This window comes from Mercenaria mercenaria, chromosome 3 (assembly GCF_021730395.1).
Source record: "Mercenaria mercenaria strain notata chromosome 3, MADL_Memer_1, whole genome shotgun sequence".
Taxonomy (NCBI): domain Eukaryota; kingdom Metazoa; phylum Mollusca; class Bivalvia; order Venerida; family Veneridae; genus Mercenaria; species Mercenaria mercenaria.
The window spans coordinates 21462714-21481021 of NC_069363.1; the positions used below are offsets into that span (position 1 = coordinate 21462714).

At 37.7% G+C, this 18308-nt stretch overlaps 1 protein-coding gene across 2 annotated transcripts in view; it reads right to left on the reverse strand.

Moving 5' to 3' along the window:
• Nucleotides 1-18308, reverse strand: part of LOC123525293 (THO complex subunit 1-like) — a 101425-nt gene that overhangs the window by 6877 nt on the left and 76240 nt on the right. For both annotated transcript variants that reach the window (XM_053537978.1, XM_045304229.2), the window contains exons 15-17: nucleotides 16904-16987; nucleotides 3952-4099; nucleotides 1403-1496 (exon numbers count right to left, since the gene is read on the reverse strand). In XM_053537978.1, coding sequence (XP_053393953.1) covers nucleotides 1403-1496; nucleotides 3952-4099; nucleotides 16904-16987 — 326 coding nt within the window. The remainder of the gene's footprint in view (nucleotides 1-1402; nucleotides 1497-3951; nucleotides 4100-16903; nucleotides 16988-18308) is intronic.

Consider the following 18308-nt stretch of genomic DNA (forward strand, 5'->3'; position numbering starts at 1 on the left):
TTATCAAATCGTCATGGAGAACATATGCCTCACCCAGGGCTTGAACTCACGACCTCGAGATCCGTAGATCTGATGAGGAAATATGAGTATGATATATAGTAAACATTCACTGTAGATAATATAAAGAAAACAAGAGGGCTAAAATGGCCCTAAGTTACTCACCTAACCATGACTGTTTGACCTTGAGTATGTGAATGACACAATGAGTAATGAATGCTAACAATTGTGTTTTGTTCAAACAAGTAGAAAATGTAGCCTCTAGAGTGAAAACAAAATTTTTCTAAAATTTAACTTGATGATTTAGTTTTTGATATCAGGTACCTCAGTTTTGACTATGGCCAAGTTTTCATTGAAACAAACATTCTGACAAAGTTTTATGAAAACCCAGTTGAAAATATAAAGACCTCAGGTAACCCAGTTTCGAACTATTCCGACAAACTATACCCACATTATGAAGTTTCTGTAGCTACAATATAATTATTTGTCTGAAGCTGATGAACGCAAGTCACAAAAATAAATGAAATTTGATACGAACTAGATTTTTTTTTGGACATCTTACCACATCAGTATTTTCTATGGAGACTGAAAATTTTCATCATGTAAAATATTCTGACTTTTTATGTTTTATTTGTCAATGCATAATTTTATAGTATAACTGCATTTAGACAAGTTATGCACATATTAGAGAAATAATTGTCCACCTATAGCAATCTCCCATATAGAGTTGCTGCTCCTTGGACATATTGGTGGAGAGGGCTATGACACTTTCCTATAGCACTGAAGGCCCCTGGTTCAAATCCTTGTCTCTTCCACTGCAGTGTATTCTTGGTTTGTGCATTTTATCACACATGCCTAAGTCAACCAGCAAACTACTGGGGGTAAGATATCATATTTCTAACTATTCTTAAAATACAGTCACACAAAAGCTTTACAAAGTACCTAGTATATATATATATATATATATTAACTGTTTCACATACAGAAAATTTGGAATAGGTCTGACTTGTTACTTCCTGAGGGTTGATCTAGCTTTTTACAATGTCATATAACTTGGTACAGACCAGGTCATGTACTAACAACAACTATCAGATAAACAATGCATGTATAGTTCAAAAGAAGTTCTCAATTGTCTTAGGACAAAGCGGGGGTCCTGTGACACCCTAAATTCCTGTTATTTTTATTATTAAATAATAATAATAATATGAGCCACAACATGAGAAAACCAACATAGTGGTTTTGCGACCAGCATGGATCCAGACCAGCCTGCGCATCTGCGCAGTCTGGTCAGGATCCATGCTGTTCGCTAACAGTTTCTCTAATTGCAATAGGCTTGAAAAGTGAACGCCACTATGTTGGTTTTCTCATGGCATGGCTCATATAACAGAACCATGACAACATTCACCTTGTTCTGTATTTTTCATGTCCTCATCATCTTGAGTCTCCTTTATACCTTCCTCATCTTCTACATCTGTCTTCATTTCCTCTCCTTGTTGATTCTATATATAAAATAAATGTTGCTGTGTAACAGAACTATGTATATTAACAAGCAACTTCTATGAATACTGAATTTGTTTGTGTTGAGGAATGGCAAAGAAATATATCCGGCAAAAAGTTTAGGATGTTACCAAGAAGCAAATAATTTCATTACATTTGAACTTAAAAGAACAGAAGTCCTTAAGAGAGAGCACAATCAGGTAAGAAATTTGGAATGTGGGTGGTGACAGGGGTGGAGGGTTACAACCTCACATGTTAATAAATATTCATGGAAGGTTTGAAAAATGATTTTTTTTGGGGGGGGGTGGATGTTAAGGAAGGTTAATGTGACCGGGTGAGGGTATAAAACTTCACATGTTGACAATAAATATTGATAAAAACAAAATATGGAAAATAAAATTTTGTTGGGGTGGAGGGGGATGCAGGTGCATTTCAAATTTGGACCACATGCATAGGTTTGTGTACCGAAAAAAACTTTGACCTTGTTATTGACCTAGTGACCTACTTTCACATTTTTGAAGGTACAGGCTTCACATTTGGACCACATGCATAGTTTTTTGTTCCAAAATAAAATTTGACCTTGATTTTGACCTAGTGACCTACTTTCACATTTCTCAAGGTACAGCCTTCAAATTTGAACCACAAGCATAGTTTTGTGTACTGAAATGAACTTTGATCTTGAGATTGACCTACTTTCACATTTCTGAAGGTACAGGCTTCAAATTTGGACCACTTGCATAGTTTTGTCTACCGAAATGAACTTTGACCTTGAAATTGATCTAGTGACCTGCTTTCACATTTCTCAAGCCACAGTTTTTAAATTTGGACCACTTACACATTGTTTTGTACAGAAATGAAATTTGACATTGATTTTGACCTTGAGCTAGTCTTGAAGTTTGAAACATTCAAAAATGGCTCAGTGGATGGCGCCAAGATCACTCTGTAATCTCTTGTTAGGTTAATAGGTTAAAGGTCATGGTCAGATTAAACCAGAATGGTAGAACATTTGTTTACAGTGAGCATATAATTTCTGTTCTTTGTGCAATTACTGAATGCACCAAGAGGGGCATTTCATGTTCGACGAGCTCTTGTTTAATAACTGTTTTCAAAACACATGTAATCTGCAATAATGCATTTTAGAGATACAAAAATATGAAAAATATTCTGGAGTCATTTTGTCTAATTAGCACAATGTACAGGGGTCACAAGTCGATTAAGGCTAAAACGAGTAAGTCTGGCTGTGTGTTTACAACCTGAATAAGAAATAATGTCTCTAGCTATCTTCTCTCCATTTTTCTCAAAGTTGTTAGTCAAATGTCAACAAAAAATTTACTGCAAGTATAGATCAGATGTAGATAATTGTGTTTGATGTGCCATGTTCTCTGTATCACTAACAATCAGGGCTGCAGTGCAATGGATCCCAGTATGAAGGCCAAGGAGAGGCTGACTAAAGGAGAAAAACTGTGGAGAACATGAAAAAAAAAGAGCTGGAGCTGATTAAATATTTATTTATTTAATATTTGTAAAAACAAAATATGGAAAATAAAATTTTGTGGGGTGGAGGGGGATGCAGGTGCATGTTGGGGTAGTGGGGGTGACTGGATGGAGGTGTGAGGTGGGGGGAGAGTACAACTTTGCATGTTGATAAATATTCATGGAAGAAATTCTACCAATTGGTTAGTTTGTTATGTACAAACATGTGGATTTTTAAACAATCAAATGACAATAACTTCGAAGTAACTAAATTTATCCCGACGAAACTGAGTGTGCACTACCGCATAATGGTGATCTGAGTCAATTTAAGTTTCATAGTTCTAGGTCAAATATGTCACAAGTTATGAAGCAGAAAAGTGCCATATTTATAGAACCTCATATAGTTAACATTAGAAACTTCTAACGGTCATAACTCTTGTGTTACTTGGGCAATCTGACTGAAACTTCACAGGCCGGATTTCCCTATTGTGGTGGACATGTACATGTTTTATTTAAATATTCCATACCACTTCCTAGATATGGCTCTGGACAGATGGAAAAACGGACGACCGCAAAACTATATCCCTCTGCCATTGGCAGGGGATAATAAATTGAGGTATTCTAACTATATCTAGTATATTTCTCAGTATGCTTGCTGATTCTAAATACAGAATCAATATACCTGTCTATGAAAGTGGATTAGAAATGAAACACAATAGTTTTTATTCTATTTAAGCTCTAATGGCACTCGATAAATCACAGCCCAGTAATGTAGAATAGTGTGGGAAAATTACATGCTAAGTTCAGTAAAATTCTGTCAAGAAAAATTGTACATTTTCTTCTTTTGATATTTAGCTCTTGTAGGCCATTTACATAGTAAAGGGAGACTAAGTGGATTTCAGGTGTAGTAGGGTAAAGCAATCTGGGCAACCCCTGAAGACTGACACACATACTACAAAGGTCAGGTATAAACAAGCTACTTACTGGTAATTGTTTTGCAATTTTAGACAACATTCCATTGAGATAAGATTTGAGATCTTGTGCTGGAGTTGCGGAATTTGTAAAGAACTGCGGACTACGCCTTGCCAACAATCTCAGTGCCTTCCACTGGAACGTCTGATCATTTGTTAATCTACAAAAATATATAAACTCTTAAATAGGAATTTCATGCTTTTTTTTCTGTGTAAACTAGAGCTATCACTGAAGTTGATGAATGTACCCACCCCGCTGCATGCACTGACACAGTACATTGCAATTTGACGCACACAAGATTGCATAATTATGTGGATTGTATGTATATAGACTTTATGTATATAGTATAGTAACAAAAACAAAGTCCCATAACTCTGCAGAATATTTTTCTGAAAGAATGTAATGCGCACACTACACAAGTAAGATGGTACTGATAAGTTGTGTGAAGTTTCACTAAATTGCTTGCAATGGTTCCGGAGATTAGGCAAGCACAAGATTGCATATGCAGACCCTATGTATATAGAGCATAGTAACAATACAAAAAGTCCCATAACTATGCAGAATATTTATCTAAAACAACGTAACATGCACCATGCACAACTAGGGTTGGTACTGATCACTTGTGTGAAGTTTCATTAAATTATGTGCAAAGATTCGGGAGATTAGGTGTGCACAAGATTGCATATGCACACTATGTATTTAGTATATTAACAAGAGCTGTCACAGGGGAGTTGTGACCTTGACCTTGAGCCAACATGGCTGACTCATGGGTTCTGCACATCGTCTTGATGCGGTGATAATTTGACCCAAGTTTCATGGTTATCCTTCAAGGGGTTTAGGAGATACAGAGCGGACACGAAATGGAAGGCTCAAACCTTTGACCTTGACCTTGAGCCTACATGGCTGACTCATGGGTTCCACACATAGTCTTGATGAGGTGATCATTTGACCAAGTTTCATGATTATCATTCACGGGGTTTAGGAGATACAGAGAGGACACGAAATGGAAGGCTCAAACATTTGACCTTGACCTTGAGCCTACATGGCTGACTCATGGGTTCCGCACATAGTCTTGATGAGGTGATCATTTGACCCAAGTTTCATGATTATCATTCACGGGGTTTAGGAGATACAGAGAGGACACGAAATGGAAGGCTCAAACATTTGACCTTGAGTTGTGACCTTGACCTTGAGCCGACATGGCTGACTCATGGGTTCTGCACATCGTCTTGATGAGATGATCATTTGACCCAAGTTTCATGATTATCCTTCAAAGGGGTTTAGGAGATACAGAGCGGACACGAAATGGAAGACTCAAACCTTTGACCTTCAGTTGTGACCTTGACCTTGAGCCAACATGGCTGACTCATGGGTTCTGCATATCGTCTTGAGGTGATCATTTGACCCAAGTTTCATGAAAATCCTTCAAGGGTTTTAGGAGATAAAGAGCGGACACAAAATGTTACGGAAGGACGGACGGAGACCATTCCCATAACCCCCACCACTCTTGGTGGGGAATTAATAAGTGAGATATCGGCAAGAAGTCAATAGGGGATATGGGCGAAAGTCAAAGAGACACTGATGGTTGGCTGCAACAGGGATCACCTTTTACATGACCAGGCCCCTGTGACCCTGACCTTAAATAGAATGACCCAAAAATAAATAGGGGTTGTCTACTCTCCTGGTGTAGAATTTGATGGTAAATAACTATTTTAAGTTTCAAGTCAATAGCTTTGATAGTAACAGAAATATCTGACTTTATCAAAAACTTTAACCAAAAATTCTAAGTTAAAAAGGGGCATAATTCTGTCAAAATTCAATCAGAGTTATGAGGATTGTTTCTCCTGGTGTAGACTTTGATAGTAAATAACTATTTTAAGTTTCAAGTCAATAGCTTTGATAGTAACAGAGATATTTGACTTTAACAAAAACTTTAAACCCCCAACTGCCATATAAAAGCCAGAAGATGGCGCTGGGGCAGGTTTTTATATAAATTATGCATGTTTCACATCAAAGAGCCCTTTTTTCAAAATTTTAAATAAACTACTGAATAAAAAGTTATGAAAAATTGCATAAATACACATTGAAACATTCTTTATCAATTGGTGTTTTTATTTTTAAAAGGTGGATAATCAGATTTTGGCTAAGTAACGGATTTGTTTTAAACTTTAACATCTGATCATTTACACTCATTTATGTTCAGTTAGCGCTTAATACAAGTTAGGTTTTCACTGGAGATATTTTTAATAATTGGTTTTCCTATTGCAGTTGCCCAACTAAGATCGAGTTATTTTATCATAAGTATAAATGTGATAAACATACCTTACCTAAGAAAATGTATAACTAACCGATATATTGTATTATATTCGTAAAATAATTGCATTAACAATTACATTTATAGATTGAATTCATTAGAAATGCAACTTTGAAAAATTATTATAACCTCCCTTTGCCTATCTTGGTTGCGCAACCAAGATAGAATGGAAAAAAATGAAATTCAGAAGCTACATGCATTTTAAAACCCACCTTTTGATTCAGATTGTTAAATATTTGGTATATCTATCCAATGTGAATGTAAAACTCGGAATTATATGGAAATAAAAAGAAATACCAAGCATTTTAAATATTTTCATATTAAAGGGGAGTAATTACAAATCTTTATGAAAATCAATAAATTATACATTTCTAACAGGGATCTAACTCTAAGTAATGGGTATTTTTGTTTTTTAAATAAATCTCTAACAGAATATACAAAAAGTAAAAAATGTCACTAAATTTTGCTTAAATGTGATTGACCACCTTTAAAACAAAAAACTGTGAAGTACAGTTTCAAAAAATTATTTAAACCTAACTGCCAAAAAATTGAATTTGCTGGGAGGAGCCAATGAGGTCATGAACCCTAGAGAAACAGAGAATGTAAACAATTCCCACGTGGTTAATTTTATCAACAAACTTGATCAGCAGAAGGCTTGATGTATCAATGGAATTAACACCTAGAGTGCATTGTAAAACTTTTCCAGAAAAGTAATTTTGAAATTTTAAACTGAATAGAATATCATATTCAATCATTTCTGCAGTTATATTTTTATGTGTTATTTAAACAAGAGATCACAGAGCGATCTTGGCGCCCACCAATGTGCCATTTTTGAGTGTTCCAAATTTCAAGACTTACTGACTACCTCAAGGTCAAATTTCATTTCTGTACACAACACTGTGCATGTGGTCCAAATTCGAAAGCTGTAGCTTGAGAAATGTGAAAGTAGGTCACTAGGTCAATGTCAAGGTCAAAGTTTCTTTCGGTACACAATCCTATGCATGTGGTCTAAATCTGAAGCCTGTAACTACAGAAATGTGAAAGTAGGTCACTATGTCAATCTTAAGGTCAAAGTTCATTTCGGTACACAAAACTATGCAAGTGGTCCAAATTTGAAGGCTGTAGCTTGAGAAATGTAAAAGTAGGTCCTTAGGTCAAAATCAAGGTCAAATTCTATTTCGGAATACAAAACTATGCATGTGGTCCAAATTTGAAGCCTGTACCTTAAAAATGTGAAAGTAGGTCACTAGGTCAATGTAAAGGTCAAAGTTCATTTCGGTATACAAAACTATGCATGTGGTCCAAATTTGAAGGCTATAGCTTGAGAAATGTAAAAGTAGGTCACTAGGTCAAAATCAAGGTCAAATTTTATTTCGGAATACAAAACTATGCATGTGGTCCAAATTTGAAGCCTGTACCTTAAAAATGTGAAAGTAGGTCACTAGGTCAATGTAAAGGTCAAAGTTCAAATCGGTACACAAAACTATGCAAGTGGTCCAAATCTGAAGGCTGTAGCTTGAGAAATGTAAAAGTAGGTCACTAGGTCAAAATCATGGTCAAATTTTATTTCCGAATACAAAACTATGCATGTGGTCCAAATTTGAAGCCTGTACCTTAAAAATGTGAAAGTAGGTCACTAGGTCAATGTGAAGGTCATGGTTTTTTTCGGTACACAAAACCTATGCATGTGGTCCAAATCTGAAGGCTGTAGCTTGAGAAATGTGAAAGTAGGTCACTAGGTCAAAATCAATGTCAAATTTCATTTTGAAACACGGAACTATGCATATGGTCCAAATTTGAAGCCTGTACCTTCAAAAATGTGAAAGTAGGTCACTAGGTCAAAATCAAGGTCAACTCATGTCAAGGTTCATCTTGCCACTCAAAAATATACATGTGGTCCAAATTTGAAGGCTGTAGCTACAGAAATGTGAAAGTAGGTCACTAGGTCAAAATCAAGGTCAACTCATGTCAAGGGTCATCTTGCCACTCAAAAATATACATGTGGTCCAAATTTGAATGTTGCAGTTATTGACAAGAACATTTTAAAAGCTTTTCCCTATATAAGTCTATATGAACCATGTGACCCCTGGGGCGGGGCCATTTTTGACCCTAGGGCGATAATTTGAACAAACTTGGTAGAGAACCACTAGATGATGCTACATTACAAGTATCAAAGCATTAGGCTTTGTGGTTTGGACAAGAAGATTTTCAAAGTTTTTCCTTATATAAGTCTATGTAAATCATATGACCCCCAGGGCGGGGCCATATTTGACCCTAGGGGTATAATATGAATAATCTTAGTTGAAGACCACTAGATGATGTCACATACAAAATATCAAAGCCCTAGGCCCTGTGGTTTTGGACAAGGGGTTATTCAAAGTTTTTCCCTATATAAGTCATTATAAACTATGTGACCCCCAGGGCGGGGCCATATTTGACCCCAGAGAAATAATTTGTATCATCTTGGTAGAGGACCACTAGATGATGCTTCAAACCAAATATCAAAGCCCTAGGCTCTGTGGTTTTGGATAAGAAGGTTTTCAAAGTTTTTCCCTATATAAATCTATGTAAAATATAGAAATAAACAAAGGGCCATAACTCACTCATAAATTGTTGAACCAGTCTGATTTTCAGGGGGACACAACTAGGGTACCAATACATCATTCTGACAAAGTTTGGTCAAAATCCCCCCAGTAGTTTCTGAGGAGATGCGATAACGAGAAATTGTTAACGGACGGACGGACCACGGACGCAGAGTGATTTTAATAGCCCACCACCTGATGATGGTGGGCTAATTAAAGATATAGGGAACTAAATAACAGACATACAGTGATAATTTGTTTCAAATAGCTTATCATTTTTATTAGACCTTATCACAGCAACACTTGCTAATTTGTGTGCATTGTGCTACATCTCAGGCTTAAATAGTTTATTATTTCTGCATTTATTGCTACATTATCTCAATTAATGGACCTGCCAGCAATGACAGAAAAGTTCAATTTACATTAATAAGAAGTTTAAAAATAAGGAATGCTAGTCTCAACTCAATTTTTCATAACAATGATATTGATATGGATGCACAAAATATGTATAACAAATGAATGAAGTATTGCCATGCAATACGAAGTCCCCTACTGGGAGGCACCTAATTTTCTATACTGCAGTATAACATAATGAACTGATATCTGTCAATGATGTATAAACAATACTGTACTATATATACAATATAATATAACAAAGCACTTGGATTAAAATGTGCATATATAAAAACCCACAGTTGTCTTCATATTGAAATGTTTTTGCCAATTATAAAAAAGTTATCATATAAGTTATTTATAGTACCAACAAAGGGAAATAAAAAAAAAAAAATTAAATCTATATAATATAAGTCCACAAGAAACTCTTTACCAGGTAGAGATAGGTCAAAATACACCTGTTGTACCACAGAAAAGTGGTCTCGATTTTTCTCTACGGCCAATAATAAAAAAGTTACAATAAAATCTATTTATAGTAACAACAAAGGGACGTAATTCTAAAAACAAGGGTGCCTCATGGTGGTGAACATTTGGTCAAACTTACATCAAAATCCTTCAATGAAGAAAAAATGCTCCGGACAAAGTCATTCTTGAATTTGACCTTTGACCTCTAAATATGACCTTGACCTTAGACCTAGGTACCTGGTTCTTGCGCATGACAATCCGTCTTATGTTGGTGAACATTTGTGCCAAGTTACATCAAAATCCCTCCATGCATGAAGAAGAAATGCTCCAGACAAAGTCATTCTCGTGTCTGACCTTTGGTCTCTAAGTGTGACCTTGACATTAGACCCTGGGCTTGGGTTTTGCACATACAGTGAAACACCGCTCGCTCGAGGACGCAAGGGGATGAGCAAAATGCTCGAGTTATCCATGGTTTCGAGCGACCCAAACATTGACCTACATACGAAGAAAAAATGAAATTTTATTGTATCAATTGTCATCGGGACCATTTGCAGAGGAAACGGTGATGCGTAATAATAACAAACCCGTGACATTTAAAAAACGTATCACAAACGTTATCTATGATGTAATAAGTAATCACGTACTTGCTTTAATCTAAAGCAAACAGTAATTGATCAATATTTGATCAATAAAACTTTTCTTTAACCTTTCATCAATAATTAAACTCATTATTAGATCAAATACACCGACAAACAAACATTTAAGGTAGTCGGAGAATAGACAACGCAATTTTCACGGCGTGCGAAAATTTTCAATTAAGCGATACATTCTGATCGCCGAAGCTGCGGAAAATTTTGACACCTCTGCTCGAGTTAGCCAGAAGCAACAAAGAGTAAATCAATACACAGGGACCAGGTGTCATGCTCGAGCAATCGAGTTATCGATGCTCGACCCAGCCATAGTAATTTCACATAGAAAATAGAAAGAAATCAGCCGGGACCACATGAATTGCTCGAGCGAGCCCGGGTGCTCGAGTCATCGATGCTCGAGCGAGTGGTGTTTCACTGTAACATGTTGTCTCATCCAGGGGAATATTTGTGCCAACTGATATCTAAATCCTATTTTGCATGACAAAGTTATAGACTGGACAGGAAAACAATCCTACTGACCTTTGATCTCAAAGTGTGACCTTGACCTTTAAGCCAGGGTACTGGGTGTTGCACATGACACGTCACCTCATCATGGGGAACATTTATGCCAAGCAATATTGTAATCCCTTGATGGATGACAGAGTTCTGGATCGGACAGGAAAAAACCTTATTGACATTTGACCTCCAATTGTGACCTTGACCTTTGAGCTAAGGGTCCAGGATTTGCGCATGACATGTCGTCTCATCATGGGGAACATTTGTGCCAAGTAATATTAAAATCCCTTAATGAATGTCAGAGTTATGGACCAGACACGAAACAGACCCTGTTCATGCTATGTTAACATTTGACTGCTAAGTGTGACCTTGACCTTTAAGCTAGGGGTCTAAAAGTTGTGCACGACACATTGTCTTATTATGAGGTACATTTGTGCCAAGTAATATTAAAATCCCTTCCTGGACGGCAGAGTTATGGACCGGACAGGAAAAAAGCCCTGTTGACCTTTGACCTCCAATTGTGACCTTGACCTTTAAGCTAGGGGTCTAGGTTTTACGCATGACACGTCGTCTCATCATGGGGAACATTTGTGCCAGGTAATATTAAAATCCCTTCATGGATGGGAGAGTTATGGACCGGACAGGAAAAAAGCCCTGTTGACCTTTGACCTCCAATTGTGACCTTGACCTTTGAGCTAGGGGTCCGGGTTTTGCGCATGACACGTCGTCTCATCATGGGGAACATTTGTGCCAAGTAATATTAAAATCCCTTAATGGATGGGAGAGTTATGGACCGGACAGGAAAAAAGCCCTGTTGACCTTTGGCCTCCAATTGTGACCTTGACCTTTGAGCTATGGGTCCGGGTTTTGCGCATGACACGTCGTCTCATCATGGGGAACATTTGTGCCAAGTAATATTAAAATCCCTTAATGGATGGGAGAGTTATGGACCGGACAGGAAAAAAGCCCTGTTGACCTTTGGCCTCCAATTGTGACCTTGACCTTTGAGCTAGGGGTCCGGGTTTTGCGCATGACACGTCGTCTCATCATGGGGAACATTTGTGCCAAGTAATATTGAAATCCCTTCATGGATGACAGAGTTATGGACCAGACACAAAATTGCGGACGGACGGATGGACAGACGGAATGACGGAAAAGCGCATTCCTATAGTCCCTGAAACTGGTTTTCATCCAGTAGGGGACTAATAATAATTTGTAATCATCAAAACATGTAAGTTCATATTTCTTCTTCAACTGACCATTGTTTAAATTTGCTTGTGAATCATTGAAAGTGAGCTATTTTTAGCTGACAGACAGCCTAGAGTAGCCTTGTTATTTGATAGGCTCCTCCTACAAAACTTACTGCAAGGGTAGTAAAAGTTGGGGCTTTAACCAAAAATTCTAAGTTAAAAAGGGGCATAATTCTGTCAAAATTCAAATCAGAGTTATGGGGATTGTTTCTCCTGGTGTAGACTTTGATAAGAAATAATATTTTAAGTTTCAAGTCAATAGCTTTGATAGTAACAGAGATATTTGACTTTATCAAAAACTTCCATCAACGGCGATGCCGACGCCGGGGCGAGTACAATAGCTCTACTTTTTCTTCGAAAAGTCGCGCTAAAAGTGAGGGGGGGGGGGGGGGGGGGGGGCATATTTCATGAAATATTGGTATCAGAGTTATGGACCTTGAGTCATATGATGTGGCTGACAAGGTGGTACAACTATTTTAAGTATGAGTCAAATCCATTTAGTAATAACTGAGATAAGAGTGAAAGTGCATCAAAACTTTAACCTGAAATTCTAAGCAAAAAGGGGGGATAATTAATGAAATATTGGTGCGTGAGTTATGGTCCTCATGTCATATGATGTGAATGATGATGCTGAATAAATATTTTAAGTTTGAATCAAATCCATTCAGTAACAAGAGCTCGTCGAACACGAAATGCCCCCCTTGATGCATTTAGTAATTGCACAAGGAACAGAAATTATATGCACACTGTAAATAAGTATATGTAAACCATGTGACCCACAGGGCGGAGCAATATTTGACCCTTGGGGAATAATTTGAATAATCTTAGTAGAGGATCACTAGATGATGTCATATACAAAATATCAAAGCCCTAGGCCCTGTGGTTTTGGACAAGAGGTTTTTCAAAGCTTTTTTTCTATATAAGGCTATATAAACCATGTGACCCTAGGAGTGGGGCCATATTTGACCCCAGGGAAATAATCTGAACAATCTTGGTAGAGGACCACTTGATTTTGCTACATACCAAATATCAAAGCCCTAGGCCCTATGGTTTTGGACAAGAAGATCAGAAACCATTTAACTGTTCCTGGCCAATGTGACCTTGACCTTTGACCTAATGACCTCAAAATCAATAGGGGTCACCTGCTGGTCATGACCAACCTCCCTATCAACTTTCGTGATCCTAGGCCTAAGCGTTCTTGAGTTATCATACGGAAACTGTTTTACTGTTCAGGGTCACTGTAACCTTGACCTTTAACATACTGACCTCAAAATCAATAGTAGTCATCTGCTGGTTATGGCCAACCTAATTATCAATTTTCCTGACACTAGGCCCAAGCGTTCTTGAGTTATTGCCTGGAAACCATTTTACTGTTCCTGGTCACTGTGACCTTGACCTTTGACATACTGACCTCAAAATCAATAGGGGTCACCTGCTGGTCATGACCAACCTCCCTATCAACTTTCATGATCCTAGGCCTAAGCGTTCTTGAGTTATCATCCGGAAACTGTTTTACTGTTCAGGGTCACTGTGACCTTGACCTTTAACATACTGACCTCAAAATCAATAGGGGTCATCTGCTGGTCATGACCAACCTCCCTATCAACTTTCATGATCCTAGGCCCAAGTGTTCTTGAGTTATCATCCGGAAACCGTTTTACTATTCAGGGTCACTGTGACCTTGACCTTTGACATACAGACCTCAAAATCAATAGGGGTCATCTACTGGTGATGACCAACCTCCCTATCAACTTTCATGATCCTAGGCCCAAGCATTCTTGAGTTATCACTGGAAACGGATAGGTCTACATTCCGACCGACCGACCGACCGACCGACCTCTGCAAAACAATATACCCCTCCTTTTTCAAAGGGGGGCATAATAACTGAGATAAGAGGGAAAGTGCATGAAAACTTTAACCTGAAATTCTAAGAAAAAGGGGGGGGGGCATAATTCATAAAATATTGGTACCAGGGTTATGGACCTTGTATCATATGATATGGGTGATAAGGTGAAAGAACTATTTTAAGTTTGAATCTAATCCATTTAGTAATAACTGAGGTAGAGTGAAAGTGCATGAAAACTTTAACCTGAAGTTCTAAGTAAAAAGGGGGAATAAATCATGAAATATTGGTGCCAGAGTTCTGGCCCTTATGTCAGATGATGTGGGTGATGATGAGGAATAACTATTTTAAGTTTGAATCAAATCCATCAAGTAATTACAGAGATAAGTAGAAACAAGAGGGCCATGAAGGTCCTGTATCGCTCATCTGACCTATTGACCTAAAGATCATCAAGATAGTTTCATCGAGATATGGTCATAAATGTGGCCTGAAATTCGAAGTAAAAGAGGGGGCATAATTCATGAAATATTGGTACCAGAGTTATGGACCTTGTATCATATGATGTGGGTGATAAGGTGAAACAACTATTTTAAGTTTGAATCAAATCCATTTAGTCATAACTGAGATAGAGTGAAAGTGCATCAAAACTTTAACCTTAAGTTCTGAGTAAAAAGGGGGAATAATCCATGAAATATTAGTGTGAGAGTTATGGCCCTTGTGCCATATGATGTGGGTGATGATGAGGAATAACTATTTAAAGTATGAAACAAATCCATCAAGTAATTACAGAGATAAAGTGGAAGTGCATCAAAACTTTAACCAAAATGCGGACGCAGAAGGACGCCAACGCCTGGTCGAGTAGGACAGCTCTCCATACCTCGTATAGTCGAGCTAATAAAAAACAAAGTCCCATAACTGTGCATAATTGTTTTCTGAAAGAACCTAACATGCACCATGCGCAACTAGGGTTACTACTGATCACTTGTGTTAAGTTTCATTCAATTGTGTGCATGGGGTCAGGAGATTAGGTGTGCACAAGATTGCATATGCAGAATCTATGTATATAGTATAGTAACAAAAACAAAGTCACATAACTGTGCAGAATTATTTTCTGCAAGAACCTAGCATGCACCATGCACAACTAGGGTTACTACTGATCACTTGTATTAAGTTTCATTCAACTGTGTGCATGGGGTCAGGAGATTAGGAGCGCACAAGATTGCATATGCAGACTCTATGTATATAGTATAGTAACAAAAACAAAGGCCCATAACGCTACAAAATTTTTTTCTGAAAGAACCTAACATGCACCATGCACAACTAGGCTTGGTACTGATCACTTGTGTGAAGTTTCATTCAGCTGTGTGCATGGGTTCAGGAGATTAGATGCGCACAAGATTGCATATACAGACTCTATGTATATAGCATATTAACAAACTAGAAATGTGTCCATGGGACACAGATGCCCCCACTACATAACATTAAAATGACAATTTTTTCCCAGGTCAGGGTCCAAAAACTCTAGGTCAAATACTTTTGGAGCTACGCACGACACAACATTAAAATGACCCATTTTTAACTAAGTCAGTGGCTATAACTCCTACATGACTGAATGAATCCGGACGCGAAACCCCAGGTGCACAACTGCATATGCTGACCAACATTCCTGTAAACTTTGATGATTCTAATAACTCATGCTGACTGGATGAATCCGGACGCGAAACCCCAGGTGCACAACTGCACATGCTGACCAACATTCCTGTAAACTTTGGTCACTCTAGGTCGACACAACATTAAAATGACCAATTTTTTACTAAGTCAGGTGCCATAACTCCTACATGACTGGATGAATCCGGACGCGAAACCCCAGGTGCAAAACTACACATGCTGACCAACATTCCTGTAAAGTTTTGTGACTCTAGGTCATATACTTTTGGAGCTAGGCGCGACACAACATTAAAATGACCAATTTTTACAAAGACAGGGGCCTTAACTTCTACATGACTGAATGAATCCGGACGCGAAACCCCAGGTGCACAACTACACATGCTGACCAACATTCCTGTAAAGTTTTGTGACTCTAGGTCCTATACTTTTGGAGCTAGGCGCGACACAACATTAAAATGTCCAATTTTTACAAAGTCAGGGGCCATAACTTCTACATGACTGAATGAATACGGACGCGAAACCCCAGGTGCACAGTTACTACACATGCTGACCAAAATTCCTGTAAAGTTTTGTGACTCTACATCAAATACTTTCAGAGCTACGCACGACACAACATTTTCGGACGGACGGAAGGACGGACGGACAAGAGCAAATCTATATGCACCCCCCCCCAAAGTGGGGGCATAAAAACAAAGTCCCATAACTGTACAATTTTTTTTTCTGAAAGAACCTAACATGCCCCTTGCACAACTAGGGTTGGTACTAACCACTTTTGTGGTTTCATTAAATTGTGTCAAGGGGATGAGGAGAGTTGGTGTGCACAAGATTGTGTCTACAGACAGACAGACAGACAGATGGATGGACAGACAGACAACCTGAAACCATATACCCCCCTTTGGGGGGGGTACAATAAATCCATACTGACCAATATTCTCAAGTCTATATTCAGGGCATACTGTGGATGGGTTTTCTTCATGGGGCACTAATTTTCATTTCATTTCAAGGTTTCATTTACCCTGTCATTAAAACTTGAAATCCATAAATTCACATTATCATGAAATAGCAGTTTTGATCAAAAACATAAAATTTTATTCCAACAAAAATAACTGATTTCATGGTAAACACTTTTGTTTTCAAATACAGACAACACTTGGTAACTCAATCTCCAAGAGACAAGAGTGTTTTACTTTGAGATATCTGAAATCTGACATGATACATTGTACAAGAGTTGTTTGATACATGGCATTAATGATTACAAACATAATCTGCTAAGTATTTTACATTCTACAGAGCAATATATTTACTTGTATTCCTCCTCAATCTGTGCCTCTGGATCATTCTGCTCTATTGCTTCTTGGAAAAACTCCTCTAATGTTGGTAAAAATATTCTGAAAATAGATACTTATTAGTTAAAGTATTATAATGAAACAAGTTCATTCTAATTTTTATGCTAGGTAACAAGCAAATTTTCTGGATTTATATTCCCCCACCAAATAGGTTGTTTAGTGAATGAGCGGACTATATTTTGAAAGATATAACAATTAAAGGGCAATAACTCTGCAGATACTGAAAAGATCCTGATGAAAGTTGTGTGTGGACCATGCCCCATAGTTATCTATATTTGTATTAAATTTCATGAAGATCCATTTATAGATTACTATGTTATGTTGCAATTTATGGATTGTAAAACAATTAAAGCGAAATAACTCTGAAGTAACTGAAGCATTATCCTGTCAAAACTGTGCATGCATCACCACCCCAATAGTGATCTACATTTGTGTAGTTACATGAAGATCCATTTTAAGGTTACTTAGACACAGTGAAATATCCCACTTTTTCACAAAATCAAGGCTAAAAACTCTACTTTAGCTGGGCCAAGGGGGATAATCTAAATGTAAGTAAAGGTCATGAGCAAATTAACAACTGTGAGAGGTTTGGTAGTTCTATTTGAATTATAAGCATTTTTATAAGCATTTTCATTTTTGAATTGATGTCACTGACTGACACACGCACAGACACATGCATAAATGGATAGATGAACAACCAGACAGAAAATGCCAAAACTATATCCCTCCATCTTTGGCATGAGATAATGAAGTACTATATATTAATGTACATGAAAACTTAGAAGACCATGTCTGTGTCTTTGACCCTGGAGGTACACTCATGTGCAGGATACAAACTCTCATCATGTCTAACATTTTTGTAAAGTTCCACTGAATATCTTAACAAGAGCTCTGCCAAGCTGGGCAATATATGCCAAAAGGGCCATATCAGAGGAGGATGGAAGCAAAATTTAAAGAAAAACCAAAATTTAAAGATTTTTGTTGTTGTTTGGGTGTGTGTGCATGCAATGGTGGTGACAGGATACTAAAGGGCAAGAAACTATATGGAAAAAAAATTATGGAGGTGGGGGGTGGAGGTGAGGGGAGCCAGGGGTTAATGGGGGTGGGTGTAATATCGATTGTTACGGTCTGCACATTGTCTCATCACCACCTACCTATATTCGAAGTTTCAAGTCAATACCTTTAATATTTTTTAAGTTATGCCCTGGACACGAAATATGATGAGCAGATTTGACATTGCTGTGACCTTGACCTCTGACCTACCACCCTAGTTACCTATCTAATTTCCTAATATAGATTGTTGCAGTATGCACACCGTCTCATCACCACCTACCTACATCTCAAATTTGAAGTCAATACCTTG